General features: G+C 39.5%; 1 protein-coding gene across 1 annotated transcript in view; it reads right to left on the bottom strand.

The window, feature by feature from the left end:
* Window positions 1-21,747, bottom strand: part of LOC122808164 (alpha-2-macroglobulin-like) — a 366,256-nt gene that overhangs the window by 63,372 nt on the left and 281,137 nt on the right. The window contains exon 7 of the mRNA XM_044079137.1: window positions 13,399-13,504. Coding sequence (XP_043935072.1) covers window positions 13,399-13,504 — 106 coding nt within the window. The remainder of the gene's footprint in view (window positions 1-13,398; window positions 13,505-21,747) is intronic.

Genomic DNA, 21,747 nt, shown 5'->3' with positions numbered 1-21,747 from the left:
CCCATCTTGTGACATAGGGATTTATACCTAGTTTACTGAGTTTATCTATAATTCCAGAGTGGGGGATGGTGTTGAAAGCCTTGGCGAGATCTAGATAGGCTGTGTGAGCCACCTTACCCACATCTACAGCATTGGTGATCACTTCATAGAAGTCTGTCAGGTTTAGGAGACATGATCTGCCCTTTACAAACCCGAACTGGGTTGGGTCCAGAGTTTGGAGATTATCAATGTCATTGTTTATAAGTTCCATGATGATACGTTCCATAGCCTTGTAGACCAGGCTCGTCAAGCAAATGGGGCAGTAGTTCCCGGGGTCCTTGGTGGCTTCTCCTTTGTGGAGTGGGATAACTGTTGCTGTGCACCATTCAGTGGGCACAAAGCCAGAGGTGAGGCTATAATTGAACATGGTACTTAGGTGGGGTGCCAGTTCATTTTGTAGCTCATGTAGAACGCAGCCTGGGATGTTGTCAGGTCCCATGGATGCTGTGTTCTTGGCTTTGGAGAGTGTGTTTTTTACCTGTGCAGCCGTGATTACAGGAACTTTGCATTCTTCTGGTATAGGGGATGAGAGAGGGGTAAAGTTACCACTGAACCTATCTGCCAGGTTGTTGGCAATATCAGTTGGTTCTGTATATTTAGTGCCATTGTGCTGTAACTCAGAGCAGATCTGAGTGTTGCCATTGAGATGCTTGACATAGCTATAGAATGCTTTGTGGTTGTCTTTAGAATCAGCGGCGATTTTGTTTTCATAACTAGCTTTGGAGGATTTTATGAGGGATCTCAGCTTCTTACTGAGGCTGACCACGGAGATCCTCCAATCATGGGATTTTACTCTTTTTTGCAACAGTTTCTTTCTTCTGTTGTAGAGTATGTTTATGGCAGAGGACCACCAGATTAGCTTCCTTTTTTTGGAGGATAGCATCTTGGTTCTGTTAGGGATTGCATGATCCATGCACTTGTGTAAGTGCTTATAAAGTGCATTTGTACAGGATTCAGCAGTCGTACCTTTATTGTCAGTCAGCATGGGTGTCGTGAAGTTTGCCACTTCTGTCTTAAGAAGTGTGAAGTTGGCTTTGGAGAAATTTTTTACGGTGGTTTCCCTAATGGGTGTGGGATGTGGATGTCTAGGGTGATTTGCTTGTGGCCCGATCTGACCAATGAGGAATTGTCTTCTGGTGTGGAACACTGGTTGCCCATGTTGGTAATGGCCAGGTCTAGGATATTGCTGCCCCTGGTGGGGGTGTGGATAAGTTGATCCAAGGCATTGGAGTTTATGAATTCCAGAAAACATTGAGCACAAGAGTTGGTACATAAGTAGTTTTCCCAGTTAATGGTGGGGTAGTTGAAATCACCCACTATTAGGGTGTTAGGTTGCACCCTAATAGTTTCCAGTGTATCAAGAAATGAGGAGTGGGAATCCTGGGGCATGGTGGGGGATATGTAGCAAGCTAGAATTTAGATTGCGGACTTGCCCAGAGTTAGTTGTAGTTGGATAATCTCGGATGCATTATGCTGAGCAATTAGCCTGAAGGTGTGGATATCCTTAATGAATATGGACACGCCTCCGCATTTAGTGGTTCGGTCCAGGTTAGGTGGCCAAAAGGTGTGGTATGAATTATAGCCTGGTAATGCAGGGGTGGTCTCTGGAGCCTTGATCCAGGTGTCTGTCACTGTACAGATGTCAATGTTCTCCATTTTAAGGAGTGCCTTGAGTGAGTGCATTTTGAGGTTTAGACCTGTAGCATTAAGTAGCATTACCCTCAGATTTTGCTTGCTTGTACCTGTTATGGTGGTGAATTTGTCATTTTAATCTTGCATAAAGAAGGCACTATAGGGGTGGCAAGAGCCTTAGCCAGTATCTGGAATCTCAAGGGCGACAGGTGCAGGCCATCTCTGGCAAAGCATCATGGTTTGTCGATCATGTCATCCCAGGCAGACAGATACTGGATCCCCTTAGAATGACACTAGAAGCTTAGCCAATTGTTGAAATCAGTCATTTTGTCCTTGTACTATGGTATCATTCTGGGTGATGGCAGGATGCTACTCAGGGCTAGGGTCATACCTGCCTGGGCTACAAGATCGGACAGCACCTCCATGTCTCTTTTCATTTAGTCCAGGGGGGTACGTCTCAGGTCATTCACACCAACATGGACAATGACATATTTGTACTTTTTGTGGAGTGACCTGAGTGCATGCATTATGTGGCAGATCCTGGCACCTGACAGGCAGCTGACAGTAACTTTCTCCTTGTTTAGCCTGGTGAGTGGAACATCAGTGTGCCTGACTATAGAGTCACCTATGACTATAGTGTTGGGTACGTTGTTATGCCTTATGGGCTGTGTTTGGGTGGCACACTGAGTTTTTGGGCTATGTGTCATTTGGGTTGTGTTGGGGGGTGGAGGTTGCTTACGTTTCTGCTTTGGAGGTCCTTGTTGCTTGGGTAGATTATTTTTTGAGAGCCTCCATGAATGTAGGTGTGTGTTTTATGTTTCTATGTGTGTGTTTTGGTGGTGTAGATTTTGAGGGACTATGTGATGAGTGTGGTGTGGTGCAAGTGTTTACCTTCTCCTCTTGACTGTCTAGACCAGTCTTGGGTGAAGAGAGCTTTGCTTCCAGTTTGGCTATATAAGTGCATCTCTCACATGTTGTAGTGTTGGGTGGTAGGAGGAGAGGGTTGTCTGTGTATGTGAGGCAATTGTTGCATTGCCCCAAGATGCCCAGATTCATCAGGTAGACAGGAGAAAACACCGGGAGCTGTCCCTCAGACATGCCTGGATAGGTGCTTATTTATTAAGTACTAAAATCTGTTTTCCTCTAGACAAGTGAGGAAAGTTGAGTGCTGTAGTAATTTGTAGCTTATTTAGTGCTTACAATGAGTTCTGAACAAGTGCTGAGCTCAAAGAAACAGATTTGAGTGCTGAAACTAGAAAACTGGCTAGTTCTAAGAAACAAAATTAAGCTAGATGGCTTCCCTCCAACACAGAAAGGCTTGGGGGCTCAGAAGCTTACAAACAGTCCTAGATACAGCAAATCTGTATCTGGACTAGACGACTTACAGGAAAGGCAGGAAACAAGCTTAGAAAATTTTTTTTTTGTAAAGTGGAAAGGGGAAAGGAGGAACAGAAACTAACTGGGTTGGCCTTCTCAAATGTTCTCCCTGGATTAGGTAGAATGAGGTAATGACACTAGACTGGGAGGAGTGTCCCAAATCAAATTTACAGTAGGGGCGGGCAACTGCAAAGCCAACAAGTATAAAAACAGGATACCAATAGGGAGAGAGGGTGGGAAACAAAAATCAGAACAAACAAACACAACCAGATGCTAAACAATGGTAGAAAATTTCTAGCTAATTCCTCATACACAGTGAAACTAGCTAGGAAAGTATATGCAGACAATAAAAATGCTATAAATAACTCAGAAATAAGCAAAAAACAGGATACCTAATGTTATATATCACAGATTAGTTGGCACAGAGCCCTTCCTCCGATTTCCTCCGATTAGCTCAGTGTGAAATGGCAGAAACACTCACAAGTTAACTTCTTAAGTAACAAAGTTGAAACCTGAAACAACTTTAAAAAAAGCTTGAAAGAACCAATGAGGTGTTTACTCCAAGCTGTAGTCCAGGCAACCCCAGTCAGTAAATGACCACAAAAAATTCACTCACTGAAATGCTGTGCTGGCTTTGGCTAAGATATGATGGCCTGGAACATGTGCTCAGACACACAGCCTCTACTAACAAAAAAACTAGGCCCAAAACACAAGCCTGAATATGGACAATGCTACACTACCAACACTACTTAGGTAGTTATAGGAGAACACACCTTTTCAAAATTGGACCCTACACAAGGGAATAATCTCCCTCCTGAGATAAAAAGCCAAAAGTCTCTCCAATGGTTCTAGACGCGGCCAACCTGCGGCCCGCGGGCTGCATGCGGCCCTCAGAGCTCTTCCATGCAGCCCTCAACCTCTAACTGCAACAGCGATGTACGCATGCCCCAAAACACTTTTTTGTTTTGTGTTTTTCGCTCCCGTGACCTGTAATGCTAATGGTGTGCGCATGCGCCAAAGCGCCCTTCTAGTTTTGTTTTTGAGCCAAAAAAGGGTCAGTGTGTTTACGCCATTATTTTGCGCCGAACAATTAGTGTGTGTGTGTGTGTGTATGTGTGTGTGTGTGTGTGTGTGTGTGTTCTCGCTGAAGAGGGACTCATGTATGGATTTGCCGCTGTTGCCTTTGAAAGGGACAGCAATTACCTGTCTTAATAGGTAAGCATGGAGTGAGTGAGTGCATGCATGAAAGCAGAATTGTGTGCGTGAAAGTAGAAGAGTGTGTGTGTGTATGTGTGCATATGTGTGCATGACTGAGAGAGACGCATGCACAAAGAGGCTAACAATGATCAGTCTACCTACTGAACACAAACAAGTTAGCTCACAAATATATCATACATTAAGAGTACACTTTCATTAAATTGCGGCTTTCCTGACATGGAGAGTGTTGTATTGAACATAAACTCATACCTCTTAACTGTATGGATTTTCAAAGAATGTCTGGATTTTTGCCTCATCTTCCAATTTGTGTCTTTTGCTTAGGAAATAAAAGTAGTCATCCAAGGTAATGCAGTTCCAGGGAGTAAGAATGAGACAGCAGCCTAGGGTTAATGGGTCAGTAGTGGACTGACTATGTGGGACTATAGCATATAAAGTTGTATTGTTTTTTTCAGGCAAACAAAAAAGCACCTAGTACTGTTTTTTCATTGGTGGGTTCTAAGCAGCGGTAGATTGGACAACAGTAAGCATAGCTTTTGCGGATCATCAATACTGGCAAATCAAGTGGGCACAATGTCATTTTTTAAATGTTGGGGATTTTAGTGTGTATGTGTGTGCTTATGTGTTGGGAGTGCTGCAACAGTAGATGATTATTAAAGACAGACTTACAGACAGTGGAGAATATGTTTGTTTGTTTCAAAACCTAATACTTGGGTAGGCATGCCAGAAGTAGATTTTTTAAGACATAGCTTCTTGCCATTTACAGTGGATGGATATTTACATTTAATGGACAATGTATTAGCGTGGGCCTGTGGGGTTCTGAAGGATGCCAAGTCTACCACTGCCAATGTCTTGTAAAGTGACCTGGAATGGATATTGGGATGTTACTGAAAAAATATAGTAAGTGGACTTAGAAATATAGTTTAATTAAACAAAGTGTACTTTCAATTTACAGGCCATAATTTAATTTATTTCAGGTAGTCCAGATACTGGTAGATTGTATACCATTAGACTTAATTAGGGAGAGCTGTCATTCTGGGGAAACAAGCAGCCCTAGTTTCAGTGAAAGCTCTGTGGTTGCTTGCAGGTAGGAAGTTGCAGGATGTTGACGCAATGTGTTTTATTTATTATTTTTAATGCATTTGTCATTTCAAAGCATGGTTTTCTTTGATGCAAAAGAAGGCAGGACTGAATGAGCCATATAATGTTTAACTGACAATAATGGGATAGAAAGATTATAAGTGATGTATAATGTTTGCAGCTACAGTTGTTTCAATGGTGTCTGTGATGCATAACTATTTTTGGGCCTGTGTCCCACTTTTATTTTTCGCTTTGTCCAGATTTCCTGCTCTAAGGTTGAGAAGTATGGTTCCATACTAAATCAGAAGTTGTATTTACCCTGGAAGACTTTTCAGCATAATTATGAAAAACAGAGCCTTTTTAATATCTCTGCTTATTTCCAATATAAACTGCCATGTAACCTTGCAAATAACCTTCTTATTAAGCTACTTTACTTCTTTTGGAATTGACAGGTATGATTCATCTGTTCGGACATAAGCATAGAGTGCTAATGTGACTTTGATTTCTTGCAGCAGTCTGTGGTTTACATAATCACAATAACTTTTCTGTGTTTCTGGGTGTGTAATCAATTTAACAGTTTTAAAGATGTTTTCCAAAAATAAATAAATATATAATAAATAAATAATCCTCTCTACACTTTGAGCTATTGACAAAGTCTGGGAATTTGTTTTTTTCAAAAGCGAAGGTCAGCATTACAGCTCAGTAAACTGTCAATCTGTGAGTAACTTCTGCACAAATTAAAATGTCTGAATGTCAAATGGCTTTAGATTGAAGGGACGTTTATTTTTATTTATATTATTTTATTTTACATTTGTTTACCGGGAAAGTCCGACTGGACACAGGTCCATTTTCAGCAGAGGCCCGGGGAGAAAAGCTCCAAAAATAACACAAAACAATATAATACAATATATGAGAGAGAGAGAGAGCAAATTATGAATGTAGTACTCATACAATATGGCAGAGATTACATCTCGCAACAGTGAGAATCATTGAGGTACAGAATAAACAAACATTTTTTTTACAGTTATAATTACAGCAAGGCAAATATCAATGAGTAAAGCTTTTAGGAGAAAGCTGTTTGTACATAGCTGAAGCTCTGAAACAATCTTTTGGTATGGATTAACCTGGGGATTGACACAAGTTATATGTTTACACCAGTATGTAGCATTATAGTGTATGGTTTTCTTATTGATTTACTTTTTGCCGAGCAGTTTTGTTGATTTATTGATGGTCCTTTTGGTGGTTGGAAATTACATGGATGAATCCATCACTATATGATTTTTTTTCAGATATTTTGACTTACAGACAATTTCATTCAGTGAGTGGGTGTCCTGTGATTACTGAGGTTGCCTATTTTACAAGTAGGGGCTTTTGTGTTTGTGTGTGTGTGTGTGTGTGTGTGTGTGTGTGTGTGTGTGTGTGTGTGTAAGAGAGAGAGAGATTTAATATGTATACTGAATATAATTTTGCAAATGGAATTCTTAGTTAAACATGCCCCTCTTCTTGGGCAACTAGACTTGAGTAACCAATATTAGATCTTAGCCATCCAGCTTGGAAAGGTTAGTATGTGGATTTTCCATCTGGTTTGATGAAGGCTTTGCTACTTACCCAAGGACTACATTTATGGCTATCCATCCAGCCATTGTGTTGCTGAACTACATTGTTAGATAATGAGAGGACCTTTTTACAGAAGTTGAAGGTTTTTGTGTCAAGAACCTGTCCATAAAAAGTGGCTTGTTTATGTTGCAGTGAAGGCTGTGGTCTTTGTAGTGAGCGTTTTAAGTATAACCAGTATTTCTGAGGTAGAGGAAGTCTCTTAAGGCAGGATCTTTCTTAGCCTGGAAAGCAAGCCAATGATGACATTTATAGGGGCCAGTGAGAGACAGAGGAAAGCAAGAAGCTTTTTAGTCTGTTTGGATAACATAGTGAACTTAGTCCTTTGACCTTTTTTATCAGAAATGGTTGTAGTCTTTCTTTTGGCAGGGTGTTTTGCTGAGGCACATGCCAAAAGGGGCATTGCACTCAATACTGGCTCTTGTAAAGGAAGAATACAGGGATGTTATGACCTCCTTGTCCCTGGATGAGATACCCTTACTAATGAAGTGGGCCATGTAAAAAGCTTTCCTTACAATGGAGACAACATGGTAGTCAAAAGTCAGGTTTCTATCAACCTGGGTGCCCAAGTACCATACGACTTATTGCGTGCTTACAACATTGTTATTAATGTGATAATTTGTGGGGACATCACTCTCCTCAAAGGGGATGATGATGCATTTTTTGGCATTTAGCTTGAGGCCATATTTCTGGCACCAGTTATTTGTTTGGGTGAGACCCTCTTGTAGCTTATTCAGAATCGATTTAAGTCATTAATGTGAATTCTTTACTTTATTGCAAATTTGTTGGGTTATTTTTGTGGATTATAGTATTGTAGGACTGCTGATGTTGACATTTTACGTAGTTGGACTGCTGGAATGGTTTTCTCAGTGAGAAATGCTAGTGCTGTAATGAATATCTGTTTATTTGTAAAAAAAATATAAATATATATATGTATATAGATATATTAACTAAGATGTTAGAGTTAACTGTTAGATTAGAGAATTAGAATTAGAATGAGAATTAGAATTTTAAGGCAAATATTAGGCCTTTATTACATTTATTCATTGTTCAAATGCACCTACAGGACAGCCAGGAGGTTGACTGTGGTCTTCCGGAGCAACGAAAGAGTTAACTATATGATATATTTTATATGCGGCCCCAAGACCATTTCTGTTCACTCAATGCGGCCCCAGCAAGCCAAAAGGTTGGACACCCTTTAAACCATCCCTTTCAGAACATCTTCAAAGTGAATAGCAGGTATGTGCTAAAGGGATAACGACAGCAGCATCATAATGCCCAGACGTATTCCACCCAGATGTGTAACGCATACTGTTACTGGTTGCACTGAATGAAGTATAACCAATCCTGCATATCATGTATATAATATATAGGTCACACAAGCACTTATACATCATGCATAACTTACACTGCACATCGTTCTGGTAATATGAGTTCCACCCAGATGTGTAACGCATACTGTTAATGGTTGCACTGAATGAGGTATAACCAATCCTGCATATCATGTATATAATATATAGGTCACACAAGCACTTATACATCATGCATAACTTACACTGCACATCGTTCTGGTAATATGAGTTCCACCCAGATGTGTAACACATACTGTTACTGGTTGCACTGAATGAGTTATAACCAATGCTGCATATCATGTATATAATATATAGGTCACACAAGCACTTATACATCATGCATAACTTACACTGCACATCGTTCTGGTAATATGAGTTCCACCCAGATGTGTAACGCATACTGTTAATGGTTGCACTGAATGAGGTATAACCAATCCTGCATATCATGTATATAATATATAGGTCACACAAGCACTTATACATCATGCATAACTTACACTGCACATCGTTCTGGTAATATGAGTTCCACCCAGATGTGTAACACATACTGTTACTGGTTGCACTGAATGAGTTATAACCAATGCTGCATATCATGTATATAATATATAGGTCACACAAGCACTTATACATCATGCGTAGCTTACACTGCACATCGTTCTGGTAATATGAGTTCCTTTCCTGATCACACCTCAATGTAATAATGTGATTTCTGTAAGATTATATCAGTGTGATTTAAATTAATCTACTTTCTGTACAATTATGTCAAAGTTATTTATGCTCAAGTTTTCAAAATGTTAACGCGATTTCTACTCGTGTTTTTGACTACAGTTCAAACAAGTGTATATCTGCATAACTGTAACTGTCAAACTGAAATTTGTATACCTTTGCCTTACAGTCCCAGGTCATGACTGATAAGGTTCTTTGGACATGTTCATTCACACAGTTAACAAACAGCAAATAAAATAAAATAAAATAAAAAATAAAATGGATAAACAGGAAATCTTTGAACCATCTGGTGGATTCAGGGCTGACGTTGATGTCCTGCAGAAGGGGAAGTAAAAATGAGTGGTCCACAATGTCAAAGGCACAGGTTAGGTCAATGAACATAGCTTAACTTGATTCCCTTTATCCACATTATTTAAAATATTGTTAGTAGATCCAGAAAACTATCAGGATGCTTCTCCCAGCCCAGACCATGTTGTTTGCTGGAAAGCAAGAGATAGTTTTGTAGGCAAGAGGTAAGCTGGTTAAAAATAAGTTTTTCTATAATTTTGTCCAGGTTAGGTAGGATGGAGATGGGATGAAAGTGGCTGCAGGAGGTGGACTTGGCTTCTTTACATATGAGTCTGATAAAGGAAGACTTTCATATAGCAGGAATAGTGTTAATAGTGAGTCAGAGGTTATAGATGTGCTTCAGTGGGGTGGTGATGCACTCCTTGCAATGGCAAAGAAAACACGGGCAAATACTGTGGACAGGGTGGAGAGTCAAGTGGAATCTGTTTAAATACAGGTAAATTTTACTTAGTACGGATTGTAGCAAAATGAAAAGATGGAATGAATTCTGGATAGTTAGGCTCTCTTTGTGTTATGGCTGCTGTGTGAGTGAGTGAGTGAGTGAGCGAGCGAGTGAGTGAGTGAGTGAGTGAGTGAGTGAGTGAGTGAGTGAGTGAGTGAGTGAGTGAGTGAGTGAGTGAGAATGTGGAAAGAGGTAGAAGAATTTGGTACAAAAATATCATGAAAACATTTTATGATGTGAATCCATGGGAAGGTTTGGGTGAAGAAGTTTTCAAGGCAATAAAGAAAAGAAAAATAAGATGTAAGAAATTACCATTATGCCAAGTTATTTTATATTGACTTAGTATAAATAAGTTACCTGTCAAATGAAGTACGCTATATGTAGTTATGGGAGAAAAATTATATTTTGCATGTAAAAATAAAAATATTTTTTCTACAACGTGAAATAAATAATACAATACTGGAAGTGTTTAAGAAGAGATGGTTAAAAAAGAAAATCATGTAGATTCACATATGATTTGTGCGGTTACTATGGAAATGAAAAGATGAAGATATGAAGGATATTAATGAGAGGCTATTTTATGTAATTTGGGGAATATGGAAGGCAATAATGGAAGATGTTTTATTTAATAAGAAATGAGTGTGGACATTTTGAGAAAAATAAAGAAGCATGTGTGGAGGAAAGAGTGGGGAACAATAAAAAATTATGCATAAGGAATATATTTCTTTTGTTTATTTTTTTTCTTTTGAAACTGAAAGTGAGAAATATAAAGAAATATGTTAAAAAGTGAAAGCCAAACTTTCTGGAAGATATCAATATGTATATATGTTAACAGAGGATCCCTACTCTTTGATAAGTGGCACAGGATCTTTTACATCCAGTGCTACTAGGCAGCTCAGGCAGATGGGACCTTGGTTTAGTATCTCATCTGAAGGATGGCACACTGAGGTATGTAGTACCCACTTATACTGCACTGTGGTATCATTACTGGAAAATTAATCCAAGCACCTGGGTATGGTAATAGAACCTACAGGCTTCTGATCTTCCAGCACCAAAGCCAAGTGTGCTAATATGTTCAGTCACTGACACTGCATACTTATGTTAGCAGATTTTGCATGAGACATATTGCAGATTGAAGTTTTTTATAGGCTTTAGTTGCAAAGGGTATTAACTGTGAGACAAACCTTAAAACGCTGCACGTTGCGGAAGATCTGTGTGTAGGATTCATGCTGACTCACCATTGTCATCAACCCCCTTTTCCCATTTTTCTGCACGGGGTTGGGGTGTCATGTCAATGATTACCATCTCTCAGTATTCAGGGCCAGTCTCCTACCTTCTTTGATAGGTATACCTGATTGTCGCAAGTCTTCATTCACACAGTCCATCTGACTCTTTGCTGGATGCCCTCGATCTTCTTACCTTATTTCTGTGTGTCCTAAATCTTCTTTACCAGCTTGTCTTCTGCCTGAACCACTGTAATCTTTTTGCCTTGACCTCCTCTGAAATTGAAGCTACTTCGCTTTCTGCTCTTTTGTCCTCATTTTTTTCATCTGTTCCACAGTGAGCATCCTATCATCCATTTCAGGCAATTCATCTCCATCATCTCTAGCTTCCTCAATTGCTTTGTCTTCACTGCCCAGGTTTCTATACCATACAGTAGTATTAGTTGAACAACTATTTAGTACTCCTTACTTTTCAGCTTCTTTGGCATTCTTCTGTCACTCACTGCCCCTGACAAACTGCACCAGTTGGCCGCAGGACTTCTGATTCTTATTCTGACTTCCTCATTAAGACTTTCCATCTCCTCAATCACCCCTGCCAGAAACTTGAAGGTGTTAACCTGTTCCCCTGTTTTCCTTCTATCTCACTTTTCAGTTTGCTCTGATTTTCTCATCTGCTGCCTTTACAACTGTCTTGTCTTTGCATAGTTTCATCCCATGTGCCTTCAGTTGTGCATTCAGTTAGCTTCTCATTCCCTGAAGTTCTTTTTCAAAGTCTGTCTGTAATGCCACATTGTCTGCATACAACAGCTTTACTGATCCATCCTCTCCAACTTGTTTGCTAATGCAGTCCATCATCAGAATGAACAGCAGTAGATTCAGAACTGAACCAAGATGTACACCCACTCCCACTTGGAGCCCGTCCATGAGTTTGAACATTGTTTGTACTCAAGCCCCTGGGACCTTGAACATAGCATGTACTAATTCAACCATTGTTTCTGGGACTTTGAACCATCACAGGATTGTCCAAATAAGCTTTCTTGGGACCTCCTCATATAATTTCTCCAAGTCTAGGAATGCTGAGTTAGAGTTCTTTCTTGTCTCTAGCTTCTTCTGAACTGTCTCTTTACAAACATGATTTAGTCACACTGACAGGATTCATGCTGACTTATCAACAGCAATTACAGTGAGTCATGAAACATCGAAACAGTTCTGTTGAAAACTACTTTCAGTGAATCAAATACAGTAAAGAGTCGATTATCCGAACTAACTGGGACGTAGGGTAATTCGGATAATCAAACTGTTCAGATAATCAAACATAAAATTGAATTGGATAAAAAAACTTACAAAATCTTGTTTTGTTCTGCATGCAGGAATACACTTTCCAACCATTCAGTGATTCCAGTGGACAATAAAGAATATTTTTCACATACGAACTGGCTACAAGCTCAAAAAACATGCTAAAGAAAATATAATGTTTACATATTCAGACTTTATGATTTTTCCTACCCAGAAACTTTTGAAGGCTGGTTCAGATAATTGACAATTCAGATAATTGACTCTCTACTGTACAAAGTTTTTTTTTTTTTTTTTTTCAGGTAGGCAGAACTCCTGCACCCTCATGCTGGCGGAAGCCTTCTCACTCTCCAACTTATGCATACTAACTCCATGGTCACACAACAGTGTAGAAAAAAACAAAGCCATGTTTCTTGCAATTGGTTTTCAGCAAAACTCTTTGACTGTATTGAGACTCACAGTAACTGCTGTCATTCAGCAGTCAGGTTCCCCGTGGGTATTGTCTTATGCAATACCTCTGCAAGAGTAAAATCACTCAGAAAATATCACACATCCTTCCTCACTACCACAGGATATTTATGTAATGACAACACCCAACATTTATTTATTTATACATTTGATGACCACTGTAGTGTGCTGATTTCAATGGTTAATTTTCACACTCAGCCAAGGGTATTCAGCCAAAAGGTGGTAAACAAGGTTATAGAGTTGTAACACACGTAAATGAGCATTTTAGATTTACAATACGTACTAGAAACTTACAATAGAAATACTCTTTAGCAAATCACTGTAAGATTATACTACTGTTGCAAATATTTAGTTTCATTTGAAAGTGAGTATGCAAATTATAGGTAAGATGCAAGAGAGGTACAGCAGTACACAGAATGTAAAAAGGTGAGCGCATTAGAGATACAGAAAGAAGAGGGGAAAAAGTTAAAGTTGTTAGTAAGAGCGGGCTTAAGTTGTCAGAAGTAGTAGAAAAGTATGGGACGTGGTGATTTACATTATGAGATTAGAATTATTCGTGTATTATAATTTAAACAATTTTATAACTAACCTCTCTCATTATAATAATCATAAATTTTGACCATCGCTGGCTTCAGATTTTTGACAGGGATCTCTTCTTCTACATGAAATACAAACTTCTTTGTTTCATGACTCAGCTAAAAATGAAGTAAAAACATTATTACTAAAGTACTTTCTAATATTTCCAGACATAATCTGTGATATTTAATTAATTACATAATTAAATACAGTTATATTTCAATCCATTTATAACATTTCTTTTTTTTTCACCAAACAGTAGTCATAGAAAAACATATGCAGTAGTTCATGTGTTTACAAATCCATGTATAAACCTGCTAAAATGTGCAGGTCATTTATGATGTGTTTAGAGATTTTATTACTATGTATTGCTTAATTTAATATGCAATAATTTGTTAACTGGGTAAATGTAACGATACAGTACAGACTCTTCAGCCATGACAAGGGCCACAAAAGCAAATGTAAATGACCAAATTGTCCAGTATCACTGCTCAACATTAATGATGTCAGCTGTGACACCACTGCCCCAAGTTTACAAGCAAGTTCTTATCGTTGCATGCTGACTGGAGTGAAAGACCCTGCACCCATAACTTTATGAGATTTGAATGAATTGGTAACAGGGTCATCAGCAGTGCAAACATGTCATGTAGGGCACAGACAATGAAATTTCCAATCCAAAATCACTAAAACACTGATAGAATCTTGTGTGTGTGTGTGTATGTGTGTGTGTGTGTGTGTGTGTGTGTGTGTGTGTGTGTGTGTGTGTGTGTGTGTGTTGGGGTGGACAGAGGTATGTTATTTCAGTAAACCACTGCAAGTTTTTTGCAAGACGGAAGCAAACGGTTTAATTTAAAAAAATAATGCCTACCATATGCACATGGCCCAAAACCTATCACTTAATTTTTATGTCTATGTCTGATGTTTGATTCACAGTGTGATGTGGGATTAGGTAGGGAAGACTCATGCTAAGTGTAATGAAACGTATACAAAGCCAACAGCTTCCAATTAATTAATAAACATATAAAAGTGGAAATGTAAGGAATTATTGGGTCTTGCAAGGGCTGTTGAAATGTGATCCACAGAAACTGACTTATGAAAACTAGACACCTGTTATAGAAGATGCAGTTTAAATGAAGGAAGTAATTCTGAACAATGTGCACATTTATACTGTTTTTTTCCAGGGAGGGTTTGCACATACTGCAAACCCAGTAGTGTGGTGACTTCTCCCCCACAGCATAACCTCTGTATATGCTGTAAATTTGCACCAACTCAGACTACAAGGAAAATTGATTTCTTTTTTATGAAAGCCAGATTTGCCTTTAACTCCAACATTATGTGACTTTGGATTTAGTACATTTAGAGACTAAGGATGTGGAAGCAAACTTGAGAAAGTGCAAAATCATTAGTTTACTGCCAATTTTGTTTTCAGTTTCAGTCATCTGCTGAGAGGCTTTGATAATACTGGATTCTACTGCTTTTTCTTAATATACTGAGGGAAGGTATAAACAGCTTCACAGCCCCCTCCCCCTCCACAGGAACTAGCAAATATGTCCAAACCTACACCAAAGTATTACAGTATATGAGCATTTATATAGCTGCATGGAATCAGGAATACCAGACAGGATGAAATCATTCTCCTCAAGGAAGAGTAAACCTGTCTGGTGGACATCTGCAATAAATAAACTCTATAATAAAAGGAAAAAATTGCTGTCCAGGACCAAGAAGGAGCAGGTGTGTAATTGGAAGCAATGTCTCCTTAGCCTGAACAAGCAAATAAGAGCACTAGTGAAATCCTCCAAAGCAAACTTTGAGACCAAACTGGCCACATCTACTAAAGACAGTCATGAGGCTTTCTTCACATATGTCCACAATCTCAAGGGAAGCACCCAGAGCTGCTCAGAACTGGTGGTCAAGGACACCACATACACAAACCCTATAGATATAGCCAACCTGCTGGCAGACAGGTTCATTGAAAACTTCACTTCTCTGTCCCCCCCCCCCCCATCAGTAAAACAGGACATGCCCAGTACCTGCCCCCCCTTATCTCTAGGGAGCAAGTCATCACTGCCCTCTCAAAGGCAAAAAATACAGCCTCCATGGGACCCAATAACATCCCAAGCTGCATCCTGCATGAACTCGGGCAGGAACTTGCAGCACTTTTAGGCACCCTATTCAACCAAAGCCTGAGTACTGACTTTGTCTCAGCCGAATAGAAGACAGCTACTGTCAGCCCTTTGCACAAAGGTGGAGCATCCACTGATCCAGGAAATTACAGACCCGTCAGCCTAACTAGCCTAATCTGCAAGGCCATGGAGCTGATTATCATGGACCTCATTAACAAGGACATTGGCAACTTCCAGACACTTGATCCCACGCAGTTTGGTTTTGTCAAGGGGAGGTCATGCCTATTAAATTTGGTCGACTTCTTTGAGACAGTCACCAAGGCCATAGATGAGGGGAAGATGGTGCACACCACCTACCTTGACCTGGCCAAGGCCTTCAGTACTATTCCCCACTCTCTCAGCTAGGCATCAATCCATATGTTATCAGATGGGTAGCGAACTGGCTCACTGATAGAACCCACCTAGTCAAAATAGGGGTAGCCACCTCAAGTAGTAGACCTGTAACAAGCAGTGTACTCCAAGGACTGGTCTTGGGGCCTCTGCTGTTTGGGATATGCTTCTCAGAGGTGCAGGCCAAATCTAGTGTGTTATGTCTGACCAAGTTGGCAGATGACTGCAAGCTGGGTGCTGTCATCAATTCCCCTAGTAATGTGGACATCCTCCAAGAGGGTCTCACCCAAACAAATGACTGGTGCCAGAAACATGGCCTCAAACTGAATGCCAAAAAATGCATCATCATCCCTTTTGGGGAGAATGATGTCCTCACAGATTATCACATTTATAATAAGGCACTAAGCATACCGTCAGTCATTAGGGACTTGGGCACCCAGGTTGATAGCAAACTGACATTTGACCACCATATTGCCTCCGTTGTACAGAAAGCTTTCTACATGGCCCACCTCATTAGTAAGGGTATCTCATCCAGGTACAAGGTGGTCATAACATCCCTGTATTCTTCCCTTATAAGACTGTACCTCACAAAGCACATTCAGCAGCTGGAGAGACCACAGAGGTTCCTCACCTGGGGAATCCAGAGCCTCAAACATCTACCCTACACAGGCTAAAAGTGCTGTCCCTCTACTCAGTCTCCTACAGACTCCTCAGAGATGACTTCGGTCTGGCATGCAAAGCAATCTCTGACCTCCGCCCTGATGGGACTGTTGCATATCTGCAAGTCAAGCTCCACTCGAGTAACCTGCATGCGCAACCTCAACCTGGTCTGTGACATCAATAGAACTTGGTGGAACAGATTAGTGTCCCAGAGACTCCCCCTTTTGTGGAATAGACTCCCTCTCCACATAAAGCAGAGTACCTCATTAAACCTTTTTATGTGCAACCTGGATAACTGGATGGGGAACAGAAAATACACCTCTGGGATTCCACCTATGTCCCTGCTGGACAGTGGCATAGGGTGCTGACTTGTTGGAACATGGGCTAAATTTCTGGCTAATCTTGTAAGGGACTCAGGGCCAATAACCTAGTAACTTCCTATGATCCTATATATCAGACATACAGAGAATAAAGCCAATGAACCATAAGCCCTCCACCAACAAAAACAACTTTCCTCTTTGTTATATTTAAACCATAAATGCAATCAACATAGAACTTTTTCTGGTATCTGGCTATATGCCAGGATATGCAATTTCATAAATAAAAATGCATGTAGTTTCTTCCTGTGGAGACACTTTCTTATGGGCAGTGAAGGTTATGAAAAAGGTTGCACTGGCCACAGCAGTAAGTATCCTGCTACTCATCAGCCATGATACAGCTGACAGCTTGACCATGTGCCAAATTTTTGTTGATACTGCATGCAAAACAATCTGTTACTACATATATGGGCACACAATAAGGCCAAATGGATAGGCACTTCACATTTAATTTAAAAATGTTTGTACTGTACTGGTTTGAGATATATTTGATACTTATATATTGAATATTCAACATAGAAACGCTCTGTTTATAATTATGTACAGATATGAAAACCTCAAGATATGTTTAAAATCAGTGCTAAAATGTGTTAAAGAAACAGTGAGATTTCAAAGTGCTTCTATATACATATTGTAAACGTTGGAGCAGAGAGGCCCAAACATCTGAGGTGTTAATGAGTAGCTTCCTCTGCCCAGGGTGCAGGTTTTGATTTCATTAGCCTACCGTGTGACTGAGATACTAAAGTAGACATCGCTCTTGAAAAGGGACAGTTTTGTCCAGTAGACATACCAGTTCAACAAAAAGGTTAAAAACATATTTACTTGTTTGGTTGTTGCTTAATCAGTGTCAGGCTTTGTGACTATGCAGTGCACAGAATGGCATTAGTGTTGTAACAAATGTGAGGGCTTTCCCATTAAGTGACACTGTAGTATAAAAAATGGCTGGCCTATGTCTGCAGTGTCATGTTGTGTGCTATCACTTGTCTCTGCATACAGGATAACATATACACCTCTACTTGTACCCTCCTTGGGGCTTTTATTCACATTCATTCTGGCTTGCTTAGGAACCAAATACCTTTTTCCATTTTTTAACATAAAGATTCTGATTGGACAGAGTAAAAAATACATAACATCACTGAAATGGTGTAAGACACAGTTCTAAAAATATATGTAAATTAGTAAGCTACTAGTGGACATGCAAATATCTTTGAGACGTCTTTCAGAAAACTAAATAAAGTGGAAAATGATGCACTTTCTATATGCAGTCATTTTTTGAAAATGTATTTTATTAATTGTTTCAATCCCAGTGTAGTAGACAGATTGAAAACACCAGCTGAATCTCTGCCTGGACTGATACAACTCATAACAGCAGAAAAGTTTAAAGAAAGCCAACATGTAAACTCTTCTTTAAAGTATTTGAAAGTAGTTAAATATTTTGTACACAAGTACTTATAAATAACATGAAAACAAAGGAATTACTATAGTTATAAAATCCATAGGACATTGATAAATGCCAATTGGCAGGATAGTGGGACATGATAAAGATTACCAAACTTACATAGTTAAAGGTAACTAATCTGTAAAAAACACTGTTATATACAAACACAAAGTAACAAATAAATGAAACAAATAGCACCAGCTCCAGCGGCATAGAGGGATAAAGCGATGAGCATTACCCAAACAACCTGAATTCAGTTAGCAGCTCTGGTATGTGATGGAGCTGGCAGGGAGGAAAAAAGAATAATGGGGCGATGCCTGCTCACCCTTCGCCAGGTCAGGGGTGGGAACATGTTCATGCAGGTGGACTGCTTCTGCAGCCCTGGTGAAGACTTAGAAATCAGTGGCTGGTGAGCTAAGTAAGGAAGAGGCAGGCCCAAAGGCATTGTCAGCCTAGACCCTTGGAACACACTGCATGTCTTGCCTAGCACATGTGTTATGGGTACATGGCTAACCTACTGTAGTCAGCTACCCATCTTTGAGTAGTTTTGGCAGTTTTCTCGTCCCGCATCTTAAGCAAAAATTACTTTTTATAGCTAGGTCCAAGGGTAAGTAATCAAATCCTGAGGGTATACTAGTACGATTATCTAGCAGGTGGATTTGAGAGATACAAGACCTGATGTTGCACTGTTGAGGATAAACCACTCCAAAGTAAGAAAGTACCAAAAGAATTGCAAAAAATAAATGGATTTAGATTGCTATATTCAAACTACAGTTATGAAGAGTAAACAAAGCAAATTAATATCCACACTATTTGGTTTGTATAAGGAATAAAACAGCAGTGAGTAGAATGGAAAAAAGCCCTAGGAGTCAGAAAACTGCTTACAACTCACAATAATTGCCTACCACAAGTAGGTCAATTCCAAGACAGCTAGTAGCCTATGCATTATGTTAGCAAAATCATCCCCTTCTCCACTTACATGTGTGTGCTCGTGCACGCGCGCGCACACACACACACACACACACATACACACACACACACACACACACACACACACACACACACTCTTGATTCTCTATCTATATCTCCTAGTGTAGCCACTACCTGGGCAGACACAAACACACACAACATACACAGCTTCATTCATTCATTCCTCTACAGATACACACACACACACACACACAAGACTTGCTACACAAGACGCACGCACGCACGCACACACACACACACACACACACACACACACACACACACACACACACACACACACTCTTGATTCTCTATCTATATCTCCTAGTGTAGCCACTACCTGGGCAGACACAAACACACACAACATACACAGCTTCATTCATTCATTCCTCTACAGATACACACACACACACACACACACACATACACACACACACAGCTTCATTTATACCACTACAGACACTCAAGCACACACACATTCATATGCATATACACATAATAATACAACCCTACTTATGGTTCCCACCTTTTCAAATGCCTAAAGGGGGACATTTTTAACTAAAACTTGAGACTTCGAGGGTTAACCAATACCAATCACCGGTGCAAAGAACTTGACTTTACTTTTTTGCCAAAATAAAAACTCATTCTTGTACAATTTGAGCTGTTTTTGCTGTTTCGCATACTATTTAGGTCTTTTGGATATGGAATAATTACTTTATGTATCTACAAAAGGAAACAGGAAATATTTTTTGTTATAAAATCTGCAGAAATGTACATGTTTTGCAGGACAAAAATGACCAAACTGAGACTGTCCTGTGTAAATGGTGATAGCTGGTAACCCTAATCAACACACCCACATCTTTGCCGAAATTTTCCACACCATGACTGCTTTCATATGAGTGAATGGGAAACCACCATCTTTTAGCAGTGTTCATTTTTCCTTCAATAGTGAAAATTTCCGTAGCCAAACAATTCTCTAAATCACTTGAGAGCTTATATTGGGAACCAGTGGCATTTTTGGAGGACAGAACATGGATAATAAATGTTAGCTACTCCCTGTATAGCTACATTAACATGCAGCTATGTGACAGTCTAAGAAATAGAAAGGATTACTGAAGGGGAAAATTGTCCATGTTAAGGCTTCTCCAGCATCTCATCCAATATGTTGCTATGGTTTGTTTAAAACAGGAGTAGGAAGGTTAAATTAAATTAAATTAAATTAAAGGAGCACTTGTTGAATGAATATAGATATTCCTCAAATGTTTTATTTAATAACTGTCTTTCCTGCAGCTTACAGCTACCACATATAAAATCATCCTTTACTTAATTTACCACCAGTGTTAATTTATTTATTATTTACTTATCAGCATTTGTTTACCAGGATAGTCTGACTCGGCATGCCGCTCCTTTTCAGTGGAGGCCTGGGGGGGAAAGCCCTACTCAAAATACATAATTTAGGTTTACAAAAGGTTACAGTAAGAGACAGAAAGAGGACAGTACAAGTCTAATATAAACATTGCTAACAATTATTAGTTAATAGTCAGAAAACAGAAACTGCATGTTAAAAAATAAATATATAATTAGGCTTTACTAGTTTTTAAATCAGATATACCTGAGAGATTGACCTACTGCCAGCTGTGATATTGAGAAAAGATAAGTGTTTATTCTCATTTTTTGTCTGCATTTTGATTTAATATCTCTGTAATCTGTACAACTGTACTTATTTTTCTTTTTGTTTATCCCCACCTACCCTCCCTGTTCTTGTTTTGGTGTTAGTGCTGGTGGCTCTGGAATTGCCCACCCCTCCTGTAAGTCTGTATTTGAGCACTCCTCCTGAGTCCATCTCATTTGCTCACTTAACCGAATACAGTGAGATCATATTCTGAGTCTAGTGTTCACTCTACATAATACAGACAGAAGATTTGAGAAGGCCAACCCACTTTCTCTCTCCTTGTACTTCACTAACAAAAAAAAAATTCATCTGCTTTTACTGTATTTGTGTTTCCTCCGACTTTATTTTGCTTTTGCCTCTTCTTAAAAGTACTCAATTTTATTTATTCTGTTGCACTTATTGCTGCTTGGTAGTAGCCTGATTACATTGTAACTGTTATTCTAAGTCTTTCGGTTTACACACTTGGGCATCATACCGGTTGTTTTACATTAAGAAGGTTTGTGGTCTGCACTGTTGTGGCAGGACAGGTAGCTTACATCCTTCTAAGCTGGGAATTGCTGACTGAAAGCTCAGTGTCTGCTATTCTAAAAAAGTGTATTAGTTCTGGTTTAAGCACTTGGGCTTCAGGCCAGTTATTCTACATTAAGAAGGTTTGTGGTCTGCACTATTGTGGGAGGAGAGGCTGGATTCTGCCCTTCTGAGCTGGGAATTTCTGGTCACAGGCTTATTGTGC

Source organism: Protopterus annectens, chromosome 8.part0, assembly GCF_019279795.1.
Source record: "Protopterus annectens isolate FY-2018-M chromosome 8.part0, PAN1.0, whole genome shotgun sequence".
In the NCBI taxonomy this organism is placed as follows: domain Eukaryota; kingdom Metazoa; phylum Chordata; order Ceratodontiformes; family Protopteridae; genus Protopterus; species Protopterus annectens.
Note: the sequence above shows the minus strand (reverse complement) of the source record. Positions and strands in the feature narration are given on the sequence as shown.